Here is a 21,874-nt window from a genome sequence, read left to right as displayed (position 1 = left end):
GCACATCTCTTCTTTTGGAGGCATGAAGACTCCTGAAATTTTTGCAGTGTCTTTGTGAGACTTGAGGACACCTTTGGTTAAAAAAACATATTACGAAACTGTGTTTCTCAGTCAGCTAAAATAGTTAGGCAGGAAAAAAGTGTTTTGTGGTTTAACCATGAGTCCCATGATGCTTCACCTGACTAAGTAGCTACTTCAGGGATCAATCCACAAATGCCAGATTTGAAAATAAGATGGGATATATTTATTCATTCAACCATAACACATGAGCAATCGAATCCCGGAATTCCTTCCCTGCTAACCAGGCTCCTTGATGATGGCCAGGTCTCTCTCATCACAGGAATTGTGAAACACCAATTTGGTAATTAAATGTCCTTTTTTTTAAAAAAAAAAAAAAAAAAAAAGGTTGCTGAAATTCTGTAAACATGTTGTTTACTACTAAATAGCAGGAAAACTGGTCACACGTGTGGGGGGGAGCCATGAGCTGCCAGCAGCCATCTGGAGCTGGCACATGCAGACTGATGGGTCTAACCTGACTGGATTCTGGCAGTATCAGCACTTTGCTTCTCTCTTTAGTTCAGCAGTTATTTTTTTAGCCTTTCAGAGTCCAGAAGTTATGGGATTGGCTTTTTTCTTTTCCTGTTGTTGTTTTTTAGACTATTTCATAATGAGTGGGATGTTTCCCCTTCTTTTTTTAACCCCACATGCTGGATCCTTGGAAAGGAACCAAGCTTACTCAGTCTTCCAGACAGATAGAAACAAATATTTAGTTTTAAAAGAGATAGAAGGAAGAATCCTTGCAAAGCTCGTGTATCTTTTTGATCCTGGAGCTGAACTGAGCTGTTTATATAATTTCCTCAGCCTGAATTGCAGAATGGACAGGATTGAACACATACTTGGAACAGTTAGAAATAAAAATGAACTGCAAAGGCCAGAAGCCCTGGCTGCCTTGGAGCTTCTGTCATGCACAGTTTGGGCTGAGCTGGTGCTGGTAACTCCAAGCAAACCTGTGTCCCCCTGCACTACAGCCTCTGCACAGCTGCTGCTCCTCTGGTGCCATGTCACCAGGCCTGGGGGCATGGTGACCACCTGGGTGCACATTCATGGCACCTCTTCCCCTCATTTTTCTTTCTTTTAAATCAGAAAGGACTCTTGGGAGGGCTTATTTTAGATGAGTTTGAATTCCAAAGACATTGCTGCTGTGTTTCAAACCAGCAAGTAATTCTGATTACCAGGAATAACTGAAAAACTAGAGGCAGCTTTTCTGCTCATTTGCTGTATGTTCACCCCACTCTAAATCCTGCAGAACTATCTCAGGCTTGTACAGATCTGCACTTGATTTTCTAGCCAGGCAAAATGTGTGAAATCCATGCTCAACTTCAAGCCAGAGTGTTTATCAGAGGATCCCTCAAATTGCAACAACCCTTTTATAAATACTGATAGTGAATACAAATGTGAATCAGGATCACAATTTGAGCAAAGGATTCTTACTTGAGGGATCATGTATATCTGGGCATTGATAGCCAGTGTGGTTTTGCTGATGAAAACCAGTTAGCAAGGCAGTTCCTAAGGTTGTCTCTGGTGTAATTGCAGGTTGCTGTCAGCAGCACACCCTCAGTTGAGATCCTCATGAGGATCCAGATCCAGTCTCTTGGCAGGGCAGACATACAAACCCACTTTACATCTGCATTCGTTAAGGTATTTTGTGTTTTACTGAATTTGAAGTAGTGGTTAAATAGGGGAAGCTTTATCTCCAAGGAAAGTTGCTGCAGAATCTTGCTGAGCCTTGGCAGAAGGAAATGGGAAGTTCCCTTGGAAGGAGCAAGTACATTGTTCTCCCTTACAATTAACTCAATTAAAGTCACTGGGAGTTGTATTCTATTCAGATGAGGATTTGAGCTCTTAGGGGAAAAAAAAAAGGCCTTTTATCACCTAGGAAGAAGAATTGACACCACTGCTCTAATGTAGAGGAAGGGGAGGAAAAAGCAAACTAGAAGCCATTGTTTACAAAGGATGTGGGGGAAAAAACAAGTTTGTTTTTCTGATTATCTCTGCTGGCATTGCACTAAAAGATAAAAATAACTATATTTCACTACTAAAGAGGTTTGGAACTGTCAGATTGTCCCTGCACATGCCTTGTATGTGTCTAGACAGAGAAGGGTGACTGAAATAATTCTTGCAAGGACACTGCCAAGGCTTACACGCTTGCGTGCAACTGAATCATAATTAATGCTAACAAATTCCAAGCAAAGCTGGTACAGCATCCTTAAGGAATATGAGCAGCCAAGGTTTCTTGCTAGTCAAAAATGTATTCCAAGCCACTAGCAAGCAGGTGTTAGTGGAGGCAGCATCCTCCCCATGGTGAGGCACAGACACCTGTGTGTGCAGCACTCGTGGCACAGGTGTGGAATCCTCAAAGCTTCTTTGTCTTTTCTGAGGCTTTGATGCAAAGTGTTGTTTTTCTAAGGAAGTTTTAATTTCAACACATGTAGTCCTAGCTGAGGTAAAGGCTGGTACAGGCAAATGGTAAAGGGTAATGCCTAAAGGTGGATTCTTACCCTAAATCTTGAAAGGCACAGAACATTTGGAAAATGAAGGAGGACACCTTTTGTTCTTGTTTTGCTGAATGAAATGCAAAAGTCGGAGATGTTTTAAATTTCTGAACCAAGCTCCCCAAAGGCTGAGTGAGCTGGCTGTGGTGTGCCCTGCCCCAGGTCCCACAGGGCTGTGTGCTGGCTCCTCGGGGGCTCTGCAGTGTGCAGATGGGACAGGACAGGGCAGATCACAGCTGCCCCTTGCAGTGGCTCACCTGTGGGTCTGTTTGCTGGCGTGGTTGCTCTCTGCTGTGCTTGCATCCAGACTTTCACACACTTCCCACGCTTAGGATGGTCAGACAGCCAGGACAGGCAAAAGATTTTGTCTGTGTTTGCTCTTTGTCACTCCCCTTTGCCCACCCATGGCCTGGACCTTCATGTTTCCCTTACCCTTGACCCCATATTGCATTCAGCATCCTCTGACATCTTGCTGAAGTCACTTTTTAACACTTGGCTCCCACATTTAGCCTGGCCTTATATTCCCTGGAGATATGCATGTTTCAGATTGATGGGATGTGAACTTCCTGGTGCTTGCAGGCTTTGGAAAATTGTGTGCACTGCAGTCCTGTGTATCCTGGGTTCAGTGTTCTGACAGCCTGACCTTGCTGTGCTGTTGCTCTCCTTGGTGGAGGTTCTGTTCTCTCAGCATGGGCTGTCCCCAAGATGCTGGGAGGACACACCAGTGCCAGGCTGCTCAGAGAGCACCTGGCTGTCTAAAAGTAAATACCATGGCACATCTTGAGATGTGTAACCTGGGGAAGGAGTTCTTGCTGTAGGAGAAGAGCAAGAGCTGTTTCTGCCACAATTTTGAGGCACTGGGACAGGCCTTCCAAGAAGGAATAGTTTGGTTTGGATATTTACATTTTCAGGGAAAACAACAAAAAAATGCATGTGTAATTTCTATTCCCCTGTCTGCTGTCTCAGCACCTCTCCCTTGCTCCATGGGCAAATCTGCTTTGCCCAGTGACAGTAATTTTCCCCACATGAAAGGAAACTGTATTAAGGCTGAACTAAGCATTTTACTCTCAGGATTCTTGGCTTCCTATATGTGTCTTACTAATCCACAGAAGATGCTGATGACCTCATTTGCCCATGGTTTTGTACCCCTTTGAGAAGGGGTTTTGCTTCCTCCTTCCACTGACCAACAATCAATGATGTCACTTCATCTGTACCAATGATACATTTAAAATTATAGGTATTTATATATATATTTATCCATACTTTTTTATTTATCCATACTTATTTATCCACACTTTTCTGTATTGGATACATTTAGAATTATAGGTGTTTTTAAAATGTAGATATTTTCCTTGCTTGTAACTCCCTTATGGAGGAGCAGGATCATAGTCTAAGGCTCCTCAGCCTGCCTCCATATGCCCTACCTCTGCTTTTCTCATTGCAGGTAAATGGCACAGTGCTCCTGCTCACCAGCACTGGGATATTCCTCGTGGTGCTGGATGAATGTTCAGGAGCAGTCATGGTAGGCAGCACTTTGGCACAGTTACCAGAAATGCCCTTGCAGTAACTGCAAATGTTCAAACATCCATGAAAGAGAGGTAAGAAAACTGCTGAGACTCCGCTTCGTGTAGCAACCTGTGGCTGATAGACAAAGAAAGGAAAATGATGTCATTTCATAACCAAACCTGTGCTCTGAAGAAATCTGACACAAATTAAAATGCACAAATCCCAAGCATCAGCCAGATAAGAGGAGCAGCATTTCTCCCCCAGGATTGTACAGATTAGAGCAGACAGAAACAGGTTTTCTAGAAAACTGGCAATTTCTTCTGAATAAGCCAGTCATTTTCCAGCATGGAGAGATAAGATCCTTGCAATGACACTTGCACCCATCCCCATGCCCTCCCACTTCCTGGCAGCCAGTGATTCAGTTTTCCATTTTGGAAACAAGTCCATTTCTGTTTATTCTTACTGATTGTTTTTGTCTCCTGTGACAGATGAAAACCATAGGTGTGCCAGATTTTCCAGTGGGACTTTTCTTGGGGGAGTCAGTGACTAGTCCTGCCTGCCTGCTGGCTCTCCTGCCTTGTGTGGGTCCTGGCAATGGCCTGGACCATCTCTGTTTGTGTCTGTCCCACATTCCTTGTGGCTTTTCTGTGCTGCCACATAAACATGGAACAACAGAGATGGATAGATATATTCTTGGCTGCTGGCAGGAGCAGGTCAAGTAGCCAGAAAACAGACTTTCAGTCCAAGGCATTTCTGAGCAGTTCATGGCCAAAGATTAGCACACTGCTGAGTTATTACATCTGCATTTCTGCACATGAGTGTGTGCATGTCTCAGATGTGCATGAAGGGACACGGATCCATGCAATGTCTGTATATTCAGTTTGTTTTCCTGGTAAGATTTTGCAGTGAGGCATTCAGCTAAATGTGACCACTTGTGCCTGCAATTCCCTGCAGGAACAACTCACTGGGGACTGAAAGGACATCTGTGAGCACCAAAGATTGAAGATAGATTGAGAATCAGGGCCAGGATGTAGATGGTTTCAGAGTCTCAGCACTCCCATAAGTCAGAGATGCACTCAAAGTAATTTGGGTTTTCCATGTGAAGCACAGGTTTAATCTAGGACTATTTAAATGGAGAGTTTACAAGGGATTGAAATTAAGGGGGTTTAGGTGTTCTTAAAGTCAAGCATGCTCCTACATACTTTTCAGTATTGGAGCTTAAAGGTCTTGAAGATCCTTAATGAAGGAATATTTTGCAATCATGCAGTAATTACTGCTCTTCTTTTCAGATCACTTATCCTTGTGTGCTCTAGAAATATCAGAGACCTGCTGGGCATGTCTGAAATGTCAGTTTTTGTCAGGTTAGCTTCAGCAAAGCCTATTATCAAGGGAGGTAAATGTATTTATTCTATCATGTTTCTTTGGCTTTTAATTAGGTTGGAAAGCCCAGAAGAATTACTGGTTTGTATCCCATCCAAAAATGTACATGCAGTTATACAGTGCTTATCAATATACTTCCCACCACAATATGCCAGTGAAACCCAGTGAAAACCTCTTGGCTTAGGGATGGTGAGAAAGAGGAGAGTTATTTCAGGATTTTGACTCCATTTTGCTAGTGAGATATTGCATGCTGCAAATTTTTCATCCTAAAGGGAGCTTGGTTTGCTAACGAAAAAAAAGAGAGAATCATCTGATAAAGATTCCATCTTGAAAGTTCCAGTTCTTTGTGAGGAAAAACAATCATAACCTGAAAACCTGATGAAAAAGAAAGCAGTCTGCAGTGAAAAAAGAGCTATTTATTGTTTTGGATAGAAGGATGGTGAAATCAATCGTTTGGGAGAGTCCTTATTATAATTTTACCTTGTATTGCTGCAAGAAATCCATTGGTTTCATTAGTCCAGAAAATCCATGCTGGGTTTCCTACGGAAAACTAGAGGGTATTGAGTCCAGGTTTGGATGAATAATGTGAGTGCTAAGGAAATCAAGAAAACAGCAACCTAACTTGATGCAGATTTCAGAGATCAGATGGAAAATTGACTGTATTTCCAGCTTCTTATTTTTTGGGACAGAGGTGGGACAGCTGGTTGCAGGGGACTGGGGATGTTTCCCCCACTGCTTTACTGAAATTCATATCAATTTCTGGTTGAAATTTCAAAGCTCATTGCTATGACCATTCCAGTGGAGGACAACACAGTCTTTACAGCAGAGGCAGTGATTTCATTTCGGTGCATGTTTGATTCGTGAGAAGCTGCTTCTTCTTTCATCCTTTGAAAAGCAAAAATTTGATGTTTTCTTTTTTGTTTTTGCCCTGAAACTTTATTGTTTCATTCTTTCATCAAAGCCGTGCATACTTTTGAAAGGAATTTTTTTATTAAAAAGGAATCTTTTTTTTTGTTTGTTTCTTTGTTTTGCCAAACTTTGTTCCCTGAACCACCTGTGCCATCCTCTTGGCTGTTTTGGGAGCTTAGTTCAGGCAGGGCCAGCACCACCCTGGGGACACTCTGGCTGGGGTTTTGTCCTGTCCCTGCCACGTTGGTGCCTTGCTGGTGCTGGCAGTGGGACTGAGCTGCTGCTGGCTGATCTCAAGCTGCCCCTGCTTTGCCTTTCCTAAGGGCAAGGGTGCTCACCCGTGTGCCTGCCCTGGTTTCCAGTCTGGGGAATCATGTTCTGCTCCACGAGCTTCCTCCTGCTGTTTCAGGTATTTGGACTATTTTGACTTCACAGCTCCAGGACTGCTCTGTGCTGGGGGGGCTGCATTTCAGGGCAGGCTGGAGCATTTCTCCCAAGCACACATTGCTTCTGCCAAGGATAATGCAAAAAAAAACCCCAATCCTCTTGACCCCAGCGGGATCAGGATTTAGGGTCTTGTTTCCTGGTTTTGTAAAACTTTATTTAAATTAGGAGTGTTTACAGGAATGGTCTCGATCCAGCCAGCTGCAAATAGCCTTGGGAGTCTTTGCAATGAAAAACATAATATAAACACAAGACATTATTATTAAAATGGGAGAATACATAATGCCTTTGTACATTGGGACAGCAGAGAACCAGAGCAGAGTTGACATGAGGGATAGTTAAGGCATAACAGGATGAAACAGATGTAAACTAATAAAAGAAGGATTCAAAGTGTCTAACCATTTTCAGGTAGTCAGATAAGTAGAAGTACCAGTTTTATTTAAAAATAAAGAGTAAAATAACATTTTTGCTAACTGACATCTGGGTACCTGGCTTAGCTTGTTGAAATACCAGCAGATCCATGAGGCAGCAAGTTTACAATTTCACTGAGGCTCATTCCCACTTCCTTCCACTTTCTCCTGTATTTTCTGTAATTTTAATTCAAGAAGTAGAAGAAGGGCTAAGAAAGGTCCATGATGTGTGGAGGGATCCCAAGCTGTGCTGCTGGTAAGTGAGCTGCCACACCCAGAGGGTCACTCCTCTCCTTGTGTCTGTTTTTCAGGGAGTTTTGCCATGCTTGGCTATAAAGGACAAGCCAAACCATCCTGGATTAAAGTCTTTAATCATGCTGGTTATCAGAAAGCTGCTTCTCTTCAGCATTATGTTCCCTTGAAGCTGTAAGAATATCAGGGTCCTGATAATACTGTTGAGCCACTAAAATTTTCTTTTTCTCAGACCTGCTTGGAGCACATCTCTGCAAAGGCTGGGGTGCCCTGGGGCACTGCTGGGGAGCACCAGCCAGGCAGAGCCCAGCACCACCACCAAAACCTGCTGTTCTTACCAGATTGTACCAAACTGATGGTGTTCACTTGTATATTTTATAACCAATAAATATATTCTCACCTTACCCTCTGTGGTAGAGCTTTATTTTTCAATCAGTGCCTTACAGAGAAGAACAGGAGCAGTCTGTGGGCTGCCCTTCCCTGGGGGAAGTGTTTCAACATATCTGTGATTTGGTACCAAAGGTAAGTTTTAAAGGCAAGTGTTGCTCTGTGGTTACTGTGGGACTACAAATGAAATTTGGCGTGGAAATTTAGCAATTCTAGGGAAACATGAACTTAAGCAAAGGTAGGGAATTCTCCCTTAATTCCTGCTTTTACCCATTAATGTCTGCTTTTTAAAAAAGGTGTCCATCTGCTGTGGCATCTTAGGTGAACTCAGCAACCTCTGCTTGGTCAGTGTGCAGTGATCTTGTGACAAAGTCTTCTAATCAAACTGAGCTCAGAGCACAACAAGGAGCTACAAATGTGTTTCTGTCTGAAGCTAATGACTAGTCAAATGATGTTTGTCTAACTGATGTGAACACTTAATTAAGGACCTACAGGAACAAAACCCAGGATAAAGTATGTGCTGCTTAGAGTAAAGCTTTGTGTTCCTTTCAGGCAATGCTTGTGTTGACTTTTGGCTCCCATTGAGGACTGAAATATTGTCAGTATTATTGGTTAATTCTCTTTGCTTTATGTTTATGCTGCAGCTGTTTGACGTAAAGACAAAAATAAGAGATTTATATGCAAAGTGAGAAAAAAACTGATGGCCTCCCTGACTGCAGCTAGGCACAAAGTGACCCTGAAATGCTGAAAGAGTCACTTGGGCTTGAACATGATGCTACCTGGTGACAACAGTGGTGGGACAGGTGATTTCAGATCACCCCTGCCATTGAATAACAAGGGCTGCTCAAACAGGTAGGTGAAGGTTGTGCAACTGATGTCCTGTTGTTTCTCTGGCATTCTCAGAAATGGCCAAACAAGCTGCTACAGGGAAAGGTTAGTGTTTTGTTGGCCAGACTTCTGCTCCCTGGTGAGTGATTGCTCTGGCATCCATGTGCTGGCCAGCTGACTTGTGCCTCTGAGTGGGGACTGAATGCCTTGGATGGGAAACTTGCCTCCATCACACCCATTCTGCCATGGTTCTGGGATGTAGGCTGAGAGGACACCCAGAAGGTTTACAGGCAGAAAAGGAAACCCATCCCCACACCAGGTGGGAGAGGTGAGAGTTGGGTTTGGCTGGGAAGAGGTCCTGGCTTGGCAGAAAGTGTGGAGAAATCAGTGATGCTGCCCATTAAAGGTAAGATAAATCATGATGCAAGGGACATCATGGGAAAGAGAATGGTACAATAGCCTGAGCAGCTGGCACTGACCCTCTGGGGAGATCCCTGAAGTCTTTTGGAACTCCTATTAATACCTAATTGTTGTGATTTCTGATGCTGCACAGGGGGAAAAAAGCAAGATATTTTTGGCTGGTAAGCATAAGCCCAGCACTGGAACAAGTACTCACAGAGCAAGCTTTTAGCTTCTGGGAGATTTATTTGATAATCTGTGACATGTCCAGACCCTGGATCCCAATAAAACTTTGCAGAGCTCTAACCCCAGGCTGAGACTAAACAATTGGCAAAGGAAGAGCCTGGTGAAGGAAGGAGAGGAATGTGCCTAAACCTCTGAAAAATCTCTATTCCTCCTCCCGCCCCAGAAGGAGAGCAAATGGCAAATGTCCTGGAGAGGAAGGCGTGGAGTCGTGGCGAGCCAGATGCAAACAGTGAAGTACCACAAAAGCAAAAAGAAAAATATTTACATCCTGATGCAGTTATTTGGGTATTTAAAAGCAGCAGTTTGAAGAGGATTCAGGATGCTGTGATCCTCTTCAGCCACAGCACTCACTTTCCTTGCCTTGGGAGGGAGAAAGCCCTCTGAGCAGGGGCGCTCTGCAGAGGGTACTGTTCCTCCAGGGACTGCAGGGACATCCAAGGGGATGTGTTCAGAGGCTGCTGCTAGCTTGGCACACACCAGGAGCCTGTGGGAATGAAGCTGTGGGGTAAGTGCTGCATGGGTGTTGTGTTGGAAGGAAGCTGCCCTGTTCCTCCTGGGATTTCCTGAGGATATCCAAACACTGTGCTGGAGCCCACAGGGACTGTGTGTGTCCTTGTGGGCTCACAGCTAATCCAGGTGTGTCCAGCACATCCCGTTCAGTCGGGGTGTGTGGCCATTCTGGTCATCCCCAGAGCATTTCTGCATTTCTGGCATCCCCTGGAAGCACGAGCTTGGCTGGCAGCAGGCACAGCAGAGTCAGTGCACCCTGAGCCTCAGCAAATGGGGCTCAGCTCTCCACTGCTTTGGTGCTTTGAAAACTTCATGTGGTGGAGGAGGGTTTAATTCAGTGAAATGCTGAGCACTTCGAAAGCATGTGAAACTGAGAGTCAGCCTCAGATGGGTGGAGTGATGGGAATTGCAAATGATTTTATTTAAACAGAGCCAAAAATTGCTTCCTTTCCTCTTCAAAGTCAGTAAGCCTTAAAAAAAAAAAAGAGTAAATTCTTAAAAAAAGTATAGCTTTAAAACCCCTACTTTTCCCCTTTTATTTCTGTCTCAAAATAGTTTGCCAATATTACAACAAATTAGCAAACACCTTCTTTTTCTTTAATTTATTCATTGTAAAAATTTCCTCTAACTCTGCTTCTCATTCAGAATCTATTTTTATGGACATTAGGAACCAAGGAATTTGCAGTGATGTTTATACAGAATATGTGAGCAGAACCTTCTTGTTGGGAAAGTTATTAGATAAATTTATAAGAAACCAAGGTTCACTGGGAAAACAGTCAGAATGTTGCTTTTGACTCCAGTATTGATTCATTGAGAATTAAAGTCTGTTCCTGAGTTTAATCCTCCTCCTCTTGCTAGTAAAAACGAGCAGCTGATGTGTGGGTGGCAAGCAGAAGAAAAAGATGTGGAGCAGAGGCAGCTATGCTCTGCCATGCTCTGGGACTGAACAGCATTTCCATTAGCAATCCCCAGAAATTCGTGTGTTTATTTTCTGAAGGCTTTGGCTGTGCCTGCGGCTGGGTGTGTGAAAATCCCCTCTGTATGTCACTGTAGCAAGGGCTGGCATGTTCTCAGGTCAGAAAAGCAAATGTGCACCTCAAATCCATCTTCCCAGTGGGGGCTAAAATGCGAAATTCCACGAGCAGGGCGAGGGGACCTGCTGCCATGCAGTGTCAGCAAGAAGGGAGCAGAGGCGTTAATTCAACAGCTCCTCCCTCTCTCAGGATCAGCTTCCAAATCGATGTTGGCCTCCCTGCATATGCATGAGCAAAGATGCAGCAAGGCTTCAGACCAGAAACTGCTGCAGCCTCAGCATCAGGGGTGGCTGTGGGAGGGTCTGGGCTTGGTGCACCACGGCCCTGGCACTGACCCCTCAGGGTCTCTGAGAGCATCTCCCTTGCAGAGGGGCCCCTGGGCCACTTTAGTGTCTGCTGGGAGTTCACTCCCCATCATGTAAAAGGCTTTTTTTCCCTGTGAGCATTCCCTGTTCTCTGGGGATGGTGCTGGATCCCTGCTTTGCCCCCATGCAGGTTGGTGGTCTCTTTCACTGGGCAGTAGCAGCAACAGGAGCCACGTGGTTTGCTGCCCCTGTTTGACATCTTTTTCAGGAGACATCAGGTAGCTGCTGCTTTTTTCCAGTCCTTGCCTCATTTTTTAATGGTTTGTGAATGATCCCATTACGCCCTGCTTGACAAACTGAAAGGAGAAGCCTCCAGCAGATGCTGAAGGTGCATCCTCCAAAGAGTGTCAGTTCAGTCTTAAAAAGCACTTCTAAACACCCAGTATTGGGGGTAACTTAAAAAAATTTTGTTGCCAGGTTTGGGTGGTTGGTCCAGAGTTGTGCAAGGGGGCGAGTCACGGTGTGTGTTTCTGAATGACCCAAAGCTCTGCTCTGACCCTTCAGATTCAGGGTGTCTGTGTGACCCCACCATGTGAGGATCCAGCTTCCTCAGAGCATTTCTTCACTGTTTTGTTCTCGGAATTGTCCTCAGTGTGTTGCCTCCAGCATTAAAGCCGTGGGCAGGGTGGTGGAAGGGATTCCTCTCTGCAGTGTGCTTTCTAGTACAGCATCGCTGCTGACACCTGGTAGCAGCCAGCTGAGGACTGATGGTTTCCTGCATCTACTTTTAGCATTGTCTGCTGCTATTGTTCATTTTTTGGAAAGGTTCAGCAGCTGGGAATCATTTCAGAGAGTCTGCCTTGCCAGATCCAAGGATATGAGTCCCACTTGCCATTGCCAGGCAGCTTTTAATGGCTAGATATAAAAGCTTTTCTCGCCCAAGAGAGAAGTCCCAGATGGTATTTGAGGAAGGCTGGAGATGTGAGGCTTAGGCAGCCACTTGCATGGCCCTTGTGCTGTGAGAGCCCCAGTCTGCAGGGAGATTTGTTGACACTGGTGGTTACATCAGAGCTGGAGCCTGCTCAAGGATGCGTGGCTGCATCCCCTGGGCTCCCATTGCTGAGCCAGGGAAGCGCTGCCTGGCAGGAGATAACTGCTCCTGAGCCTGCTCCTGCACCACAGGGACCAGGGCAGTCACTATCTCTTCCTCCTCTCATACTGAACAATCAAACCAGACACGCCACTGCTTGGACCCAGTATTTGGGAAAGATGCTGAATGGAGAGGTTTGGAAGGAAAATTCCTGAGATTATCCTCCGAGCAGCGTTTTTCCAGCCTGGTGTTAGTCAGAGCTGAATCAGAGGAGTCAGATCCTCTTGGCCCTCTTGGCTCCCAGCCTTTCCAAGGCAAGTGCCAGTTAATACTAACACTGCAATGAACTCGGAATCAAACACCCTGCCTCAGTCACAAAATAAGCAGGAGATTCTTTGGGCTGGGGCAGATCAGACACTGTGAAAACATCAGAGCCCTGGCACACAGCTGATGCCTCTGAAAATGACATGTCTTCCCAGTGTCTGATTGCTTGTTTTGAGCTCTGCTGATGAAGATGGATGCAATCAGAGAAGCAGTCCCTGGTGAGCAACAAGGGATATAAAATCAGAAGCCATTTTCCACAACCTGATGGTGAGTACTGTGCAGTTCCTGGCTCTAAAGAGAGCAAAGGCTGAGAAATTTCTTGATGTAGTTTCCTACTAGTTTGCTACAGGTCTGTATCACAGGTAAGGTTTCAAAAAAGCTCCTTTGAGGTTTTAATGGGCCAGAACAAAAACATTTCTTTGCTACCTACAGAGCAATAGGTGAGCAAATGCATGCCACTGTCAGAAAAACAGTCCCTTCTTTTTATTCCTGTGAAACCTTATATCATCTGAGTATATTTTATGACCAAAACCTCACTGGTTGGAATCTGGCTTTATAGAGCACTAACACATAGTTGTGTGCACACTGTGAGAAATGCTGCTCCTCTGCAATGACCATCCTGTGGTATTGCCTCTTGTTTAGTTCTTCCTCAATCATTCCAGCAGAGCCTAATGACTGGGTCTGCAGATCAGGCTGTGCAATAATCACTAATAAATCCTGGCATTTTAATGGTGACTGCTGTACTTTGGGTGTACCTCTAATAATGTTTCTTTGAAAGAGCTCTGGCTTATCCAAAGCTGGTGGTGAATGCTGTTAAAATGTCAGACACGTGCAGCCTGGCTCTGGCACAAATTCCATGGCGACGGCGCTGCTCTCTGATAATGTGCATCATTCAAAGTTATAGCACTGCTAAGTGCATTCCTCTCTTCCACTGCTCTCTAACAGCATTTCAGCACCTGATAGACTCTACCAAGCCCTGAGACTATGCTGTTTCCAGAGCTCAGGGCTGTCAAATACACTACACCAAAGCAAACAAACATTTCCCTGGCAAAATATTTCCTGTAAAATCTGGTCCTGGTGCTATTTTTACTGCAATCATTGGATTACATGTGTTTTGAACCTGTCATTGTACTTTGAGCTGTGACACCTTTTATGAACCGCACAGATGTGTTTTACATATACACTACAAAATTTGCTCCATAATAAATCCTGGCTTCTTTCATCCTTTTTCTTGTGTTTTTGTTGTTGCTTTTGTTGTTGTTTAACAAGTGACATGAAAAATAGCATTTGTTTTTGCCCTAAAGGAATTGGGGTACCCTGGAATTGTTTTTCAGTGGTTTTTTTTTTTTTTTTTGTGTTGAACTAAACTGTGTGATGCATACATTTATCCAGTTTCAGCAGTGGGATGTGACATGACAGCTACAAAAAAATGTCTTTGATATTCCCCAGACACTGGCTTATATGATAAAACCTAAAGACTCCAAGGACTACATGTGAATTTTAAACAGTGCCTTATGAGTACAGAAGGGGTGTCCTTGCCTCCCTGTGAATACACATGTCAATAAATTGTCATGAGCCCGGGGCAGAGCTGCAGAATCAATCACTGGAGACCAGAGACAATCACATTAATTCTAACTTTGACTTTCATGACACTGCTTGTTTGTTTTTGCTGGGGGTTGGCTACGGAAGAAACAAAAACAACATTAGGTAGACTGGTTTCAAAAGCAGCTTTTGGTTTCTGCAAGAAAATTCTGAGCTGGCACACTAAACAGACAATATTTTCTTAGATCTGAAATCTAAGAAACTGCATGCTTCAGGTTGGAAGTGTGAGTACAGTTTATCTGGGGGTTACACAGAACACCACTGCCTAAAATGTGTGGGTATTTCGGGGGGAGAGAGGTGCCACTGAAAGGTTACTCCACGAAAATTTGTCACTCTGCAAACGCCTTCTCTGTTGTGTTTCATTACTTTCTAGCACACGTGAATATGCAGCCCTAGAGAGGCCTGACACTGGATGTGTTTATGCCACATTCCTAAGGCGTTTTTGGTTACAGCTGGTGGCTGCTCTCTGAGTGTCTATTTGGATTCCCGAGTGGGTTGATCCTAAACCAAACAAAGGGTGAGGAGCTGCCCATGGCTCCTTGCTCTGTTCAGGCTGGTCCTGAATCAGTGCAAAGGTGTTTTCAGCCATTGAGCTGAACGGGAGTGGATGTGGTCTGGCATAAAACTGGATTTAACCTCTTCTTCTTTCTTTATATATATTTTTTTTTTTGTGCAGTGAATGAGCTGAGAAAAAAAAGTGACATTTTCCTGATATTCTTTTTTCACAGTTATCCATAGGGAGAATTGAAGATCCTGAAAAATGGCTCTAACTACCTTCAAGTGTCTGGCTGGAAGTTTGGGGTTTTTTCTGTTTGTAGTCTCTTCAGTAAGCACAGGTAAGTTTTCTTGCCATGGGGAAAAAGGGTATGGTTTGTAATGCTTTTTTAAATAGGTTTAAATTGATCAGCTTTTCACTCTTTGTATAAAAAGAGTCAAGGAAAGAGTGAAAAAACTGAGGAGAAAAGCAGTTTTCTGGTGTGCCAATTTACCCAGCCAAGGGCAGCTGGAGTGTCAAAGACTAAAACTTCTGAGCAGGTGAAAGTACCCTCAGCAATGCCTCAGACTCTGCCACACATCCCTAAACCAAACACAAACCCAACAAACTGCCACAAAGAAATAGCAAAAGAAACCTCAGGTCTAATAGCTGTGGCTGAGGGAGGTGAAAGCGAGCATTCTCCTGCATTCCTCAAGCCCAGATGTGGAGAGCAAAAAGCTCTGACCTGGGACGTCCCTGTCCCTTGGGTTTTGTCTCCTCCAAGCTGTTTTTTTACTAAGCATTTTAGGGAAGGGGGAAAGGGGAGCTTGATTTACATATTCTATGTACAGCTAGTTTGGAGGGTTGTATTTGTTTGGAACAAAGAGCCCATATGCCCAACACTGCAGCTGCATGGAGCAACCTCTCATTGTTGTGCTCAGGCCCTTTTGGTCAAGAAGCCAACATTCAGTTAATTCCTTGTGCTGGGTTAGAACTTTCACTTTTATTTAAAAAATGACAATGAAGGCAGTAATCAAGCTGTCAAGGTAACTGGACCAGCTGGCAGAAGATGCTCAGCCTGATGGTGTCATTGGCACAGCAGATGCTGGTGATGTGCAAAGTTCCTGCTACAAATTGGTTAATGAAATTGGGAATTTGGGTCCTCTGCTTCTGGCTTGTTGGCTTTTGCTGTTTGTCATCCCAAACATCAGCCTAATTTCCTCTTGATTTCTCCTTAGGCTTCCCTGTGTGCCTCTCTGTTTCAAAATAATGAGTCTGGGGACACAAGCCATCTTTTGAGACTGTAGGAAGCTCCTTGCATAGTCAAGTAAATGAAAAAATGAATAAGATTTTTATCCTTTACATTTGAATTGGTTAATTAAGGTATAATTGATAAATGATGCATTTACATTTGAGTTGATTCTCTTGGTTTTATATCACTTCTCATCATGAGCAATTTTTTTCTATTATCCTTATTCTCAGGGAAATAACAGACTTATTTTTTTTTAATTGTTGTCAGTGTGTATTGCAGTTATATTTGAACATCTATTTACAATGCAAGCCCCATTCCATGTCTGAAATATTTATCTTTTCTAACTTTTATTAATTCTGTGTGGCTTCTGGTAGGAACCCAGAAACACCTCCTCATTTTTCTCAATTACTGTAAATCAGAGGGAGTGCCTCTGACATTATTAATGCAATTCCAGCTTCCAGCTGGCACAGTGGTATCAAAATCAGCTCCTGGATGTTTATCTGTATCTGACTTGCTGCCTGGTAGATTATTGTCCCTCTCTGATTTACTTCATGTATATGGGGAAAGTCTTCAGAGAGACAGGTCTATGCAGCCCACATGAAACATCCCTCACTCACCTTGAAAATTGATATTTATTGGGGCTCTGGAGTCTTTAAACCCATGGCTGGTCCAATTCTATTGTTTTCTTAAGATATGAAGCTGGTGGAGGAATGTGAAGGGAAACTGAATGCAGATGGACAGATTTTGATTTGGTTGCAGTGGAATTATGTCCTTCAAGTTCCACAGTAGCAGCACAAAACAACTGCCAGTTGACTGCACCAGTAGCAGAAAATGTTTCCTTGCTTGGATTCACATCACTGTCCTTTCCATTACCTGGAGGCATTAGTACCTGTGGGTCAAAACCCACCCAACTTTTCTATGCCAAGTTCCAGAGACATAACTCTGCTGAGGTCAAGGTGTTTATCCCATGCCCATCATCACTGATTTGTTAGTCCTGTGCTTTCCTCCATGGTGTTTTTGTTTAAAGGGATAAAAATTGTAGAGCTGGTGAGAACTCCCAGCCCTTTCTGAAGGCAAAGGACTCATTGTTCAAACTTCCACTGACCTCAGCTTCCTGGGATTAGAAAGGGTTCTACCCTCAGAAAATATGCATCACACTTGAGACTCTCACTCACAGTTTTGTTGATTACAGTAAGACATATCATATTTGTTGATTAGAGGCTCACATATCAACTGAAGTTTTACCAGGGAAATATTTTATCTGAAATAAATAGTTGCAACATGAGACTCTTGCATGTGGTATGAGAGCTGTTCAGACTAACACGTCATGGCAGCCCATCATCAAATTGGTGTGTGGAGACTGCACATGTGTGATCCCAAAGTGAATGAATCCTCATTGCTTCTGCCTGGAAAAGCTCACAAACCCAGGCACACTTGTGAGGCTCCTGTTGCTCTCTGTTGCTGGATGTACTGGTAATTGCTTGGTCCTTGGTGTTTCCATGTTAGTTTGATCTCTTTTTCTTTCTGTCTCCAGTGAAAATATATAATGCAAACATATTTTAGCATTTTTATATTAAACAAAGCAGTTTTTTGGGGGCATTTTTAAAGGTAGTATTTTTATCCTTTTATCAACACCTTCCCTGGGCTTTGTGTATAGATGGTATGAACAGAGATACATGTCACTGCAGGAAGGGCTCAATGAAAGTGCCTTTTCAGTAGTTTTCGAGAAACTGCATCCCCTGCAAGGCTCCTTTGCATTGGGTTTTTCCATTCTTCCAGAAAACAGAAAACCATAGAGCTGAAGCTGTTGTTTGTTTTCTTTTAGTCGTGACCCACATGTGCCCTGGTGCACTGAGGTACTGCTGTGCTCCGGGGAGTCAGCCAAGAGGCTGATGCTGAATGATACTGTAAAGATGCCCAGGTGCAGAGCTTCCTGTCTCCCTCCCAACAAACACTGATTGTCCTCTCTCTCCATCTTTGCCCAGCAGAAGCAGCTGTCACATGTCCTGACAGAGAGCCTGAGTTAGAAGTGTGGAACCCAGGTCACAACGAAGAAAACCGCGTTGAAATCCGCAACGGCAGGAAGGTGCTGCTCTCTTCTTCTGCAACTGTGCACTCCATCCACATCACTGATGGAGGTAAAACCTGCTGCTCCAAGGCTGCCTGCACCCTGCTCTCCACTGAGACTGTTTAAATCCCTGTGGATTGTGCTGGGAGAGCTTCTTGCTTTTTGCTGAGAAGCGGGTGGCAACTGGGCAAACACAGCTTTACCTCAGTACAGGGCTGGGTGGTAGCTGAGGTGCTGAGATTCTTTAGCCATTGTACCTGGGCTAATTTCTGTCCTGTCTGGAGAATTTACATGAGTAGCTCAGTGTAATGATCAGTTCTACTTCTGCAATCTGCTTCAAAAACATTTTTTTTACCAAACCACTGGCCCAATAGCATCACACCACAGTAGTTGTGTTATCAGGGCCTCAGGACAGGGCAGATGCTTATGTCCCTCTTTGTCTCCAAGGACAGAGCCATAGTGTTGCTGGCATGAATAGCTTCCATTCATCTTAACTCCCAGTTTTGAATTAGTCCTCTTCCATGTAAATCTTATTGGCACTCTTCAAGACCTGGACTGAATAAAAACCAATGTTTTCAGGAATTGTATTGAGAGCTGTTTTGGGGTGCATGAAGAGAATTTTTCAAAAACTGAGATGTCAGCTCAGCATTGGGTTTAGCACAGTGATACCACAACCTCACAAGAACCGCTGGGTGATAAAGCAAATGTCATAACCTTCTCTATTTAGGAAAACTGGTGATCAAAGATGATGCGCAGCCCATCATTCTGCGTACAAGACACATACTCATTGAAAATGATGGAGAGCTGCACATTGGCAGTGAGCTGTGCCCTTACCAAGGCAATGTGGTTATCATCCTATATGGGCGGTACGTATGCATGATAAAATACTACCTTAGAACCTTCTGGCATCTCTCTTCCACGTCGGGGAATGAAAATGTTCCTTAAAATTGCATGTTCTCAGGTATACTTATCATCAGCACTCTGTGAAAAGTTCAGTAACTTTTTAAACAATTTAAATGGTCAACAAAAATTGATGCAGGTTTGGGATTTTTTCTCTTCTACTGGGATATGAGCACTGGGGTGTTTGGGCATGCTAGCGAATCAGCATGCACCTTCCCACAACTCAAACTGATTTTCCAGAATAGGCTTAAAACCTGAGGAGTTATTTTTGTCTGAAAGTTCTCCTCTCTAAACCTCCTTTCTTTCTGTATGGGAATTGTGAGCTGAAGGATAATACATTTGTCTTGCAGATTGGTACAGGATCTCTTAAAATTTCAAGGATGCTAAATTAACATTTAATAACCACTGGACCTCTTAGCTCCTGGCTAGGGTCTTGCCTGCCTCCAGAATTCAAAACACAGAAATCCCATTCAGTCTGGTATCCAGGCTTCCTCTGGCTTGGATATAATGAATAAAGCATGTATAAGCTATGTTCCAGATTGCTTTTAGTCCTTGGTAGCTGCTACTATTTTTTAATATAATTGATTTTCTGTACAATGGGGGTAGCTCCTGATTCTTGGAATACCTGAAAGAAATGCACAGCAAACTTTGAACCTTCTCTCCTTGGGTCTTGGCAGCACAAGGAGAGAGGTTCCTTGACTCAGAACAAACCCAAACCTGGTCCCTTTCCTCCCTTCCTGCTTCAGAGCTGATGACGGCACCCAGCCAAATCCTTACTTCGGACAGAAGTACCTTGGAGTCAGCAAAGGTGGCACTCTTGAGATCCATGGAAAGAAAAAGCTCTCCTGGACTTTCCTAAACAAGACTCTCCATCCTGGTGGCATGGAAGAAGGTGGATATTACTTCGAGAGGAGCTGGGGCCACCGGGGTGTCATTGTCCATGTCATTGACCCAAAGACAGGGGCAGTTGTCCATTCCGATCGGTGAGTGACCCTCTGGCTGCCTGGATGTGAGGATCTTGGGGAGCAGGCTGGGGACAGCATCTCAGCAAGCTCAAGCACACACATTTCAGCATCTTGTTCAAATGGGTGTGTAATTGCATGTCTGTACAATTCCTCCTGGAGCAGCCATCTCCAAAACCACAGAGTGAGCAGTGTTATACCTTGCAGTTTGTCAATTAGAGTTTCATCAATTTGGTTTAACAGACACCCTGCTAGACAAGTGCTTTTGCAGCAGGGTAATATTACAGTGAGCAGTACAAAAGAGTTCTTTCTTTATAGCACTTGCTTTTCAGTACATAAAGGTGTGGTGATTGCTGCAGTAAATGTTTATGGGTGTTTTTGATCATTTCAGGTTTGATACCTACAGAGCAAAAGAGGAAAGTGTCCGCCTGGCTCAGTATTTGGGGAGAGTTGCAAATGGCATGATCCTGTCGGTCGCAGTGAATGATGAAGGATCCAGAAACTTGGATGACTTGGCCAGGAAAGCAATGACCAAACTGGGCAGCAAGCATTTCCTCCACCTTGGGTTTAGGTATGTGCCAGTCCTGCCAGTTCTCCCAGCACAGAGGCTTTATTATGTTCCTGAGATGTCCAAATAGTTCCACTCTTTCAAAGTCACAAAGTTCTTTCACATGGGAAAAAAAAAAATAAAAAAGAGGGAAACATCTCAATGTGCAGTTTTAGCAGTTAATTGGATAGTTTCAGATGCACTCAGAGTCTATATTGGGTATTTTTATTAGCAGATTGAGGAATAGCATATGATTCACATTAAAAAAGATGGTTTTCCAAGACATTGTTCCCACAGGTTGCTTATTCCAATTTATTTTCAAGCCATCCCCCAAAGATTTAAGAAGCATATTCATACACACACAGAGGATTAGATGGGCTGAGAATTAAGGAGGGTACAATAATTGCTGTGCAGCCCTGGCTACATACAGACACACATACAGCACATTCCTCAGCTTGTCCAATACAGGTCTGGGGACTTGTGCAGCACAGAAATTTAGCAAACATGGATTTATGGTGTGGACTGTAAATACTTCTGTGGCCAAAACAGTGTCTGTGTTGGCACACAGACTGTTGAGAATATTTGCTATTTACCCAACTGTAGCCATTATATTTTTTGTGTTTATCTCAATTTATGTAGGCTTTTTTTTATGAGGCACTAAGAGAGTGTCTGCAGAACACACACACAGACACAAAATCTGCCTTGTAGGGAGAAGTGTTTCAATACAGGAGTTTGTGGAAAGAGACATCTGTCAGCTGGGCACACACAGATGGAGCAAGATCTGGGGTGGTTGATGAAGAGGTTGTGTCAAAACTTACAGGGGCTCCTGGGCACCAGACAACACATTTCAAAGAATCAACAAGGGGGGCAGAAATGGTCTCCAAAACCAGGCTATCTCCATCACTGCAATTCTTGCTCTCAAATCTAGACCCCATATTAGAGTCCAGTAGCCTGCTGGGTTTTTTTCAAATGCTGGAATTAGGGAAATAGAATGTGACTTTTGAACATTACACTTTTTTCCCCCAGTGATGCTACAGGAAGGAATTGATGGGTTTTGCACATGTTTATAAAAGTAAATTGCACTTGGTTTTTTTAGGCTGCTGTGGTGTTTTAATGCGAGCTTCTCATCATTTTGCCATCAATGTTTATAATGGAAATACTGCAGAAATTCATCCATGGAAGTGTGACTTTCAGTGTTGCTATTGTTTGCAGTCAAAAGGCTAATCCTTGCCATGCTGTTATCTGAAATACCACAAAATTGCATTCCATGAATTATAGAGACATGTGGATAAATAATGAAGTAGTAATTGGCCAACACTGTCTTCCACCAGCATACTGGTGTGTGGAAAAATATCTGGTGCATTATTTAAAATAACATATTTTTAGGAGTGTTCTCAGAGTTTAAGTTCATCAGTTCTCAAAAACCACATTGTCTGGATGGCAGCTGGGACCTGACTTAGAAAAGCAGTTTGATGGCACAGTGGAGCACAGG

General features: G+C 43.7%; 1 protein-coding gene across 1 annotated transcript in view; it reads left to right on the top strand.

Moving 5' to 3' along the window:
- Positions 1–21,874, top strand: part of CEMIP (cell migration inducing hyaluronidase 1) — a 101,262-nt gene that overhangs the window by 35,945 nt on the left and 43,443 nt on the right. The window contains exons 2-6 of the mRNA XM_036389677.1: positions 14,907–15,014; positions 17,891–18,043; positions 18,701–18,839; positions 19,620–19,856; positions 20,227–20,406. Coding sequence (XP_036245570.1) covers positions 14,939–15,014; positions 17,891–18,043; positions 18,701–18,839; positions 19,620–19,856; positions 20,227–20,406 — 785 coding nt within the window. The 5' untranslated portion in view covers positions 14,907–14,938. The remainder of the gene's footprint in view (positions 1–14,906; positions 15,015–17,890; positions 18,044–18,700; positions 18,840–19,619; positions 19,857–20,226; positions 20,407–21,874) is intronic.

Source organism: Molothrus ater, chromosome 13 (genome assembly GCF_012460135.2).
Source record: "Molothrus ater isolate BHLD 08-10-18 breed brown headed cowbird chromosome 13, BPBGC_Mater_1.1, whole genome shotgun sequence".
NCBI lineage: Eukaryota > Metazoa > Chordata > Aves > Passeriformes > Icteridae > Molothrus > Molothrus ater.
The sequence above is the reverse complement of the archived record's forward strand: the minus strand, read 5'-3'. Positions and strand labels throughout refer to the sequence as shown.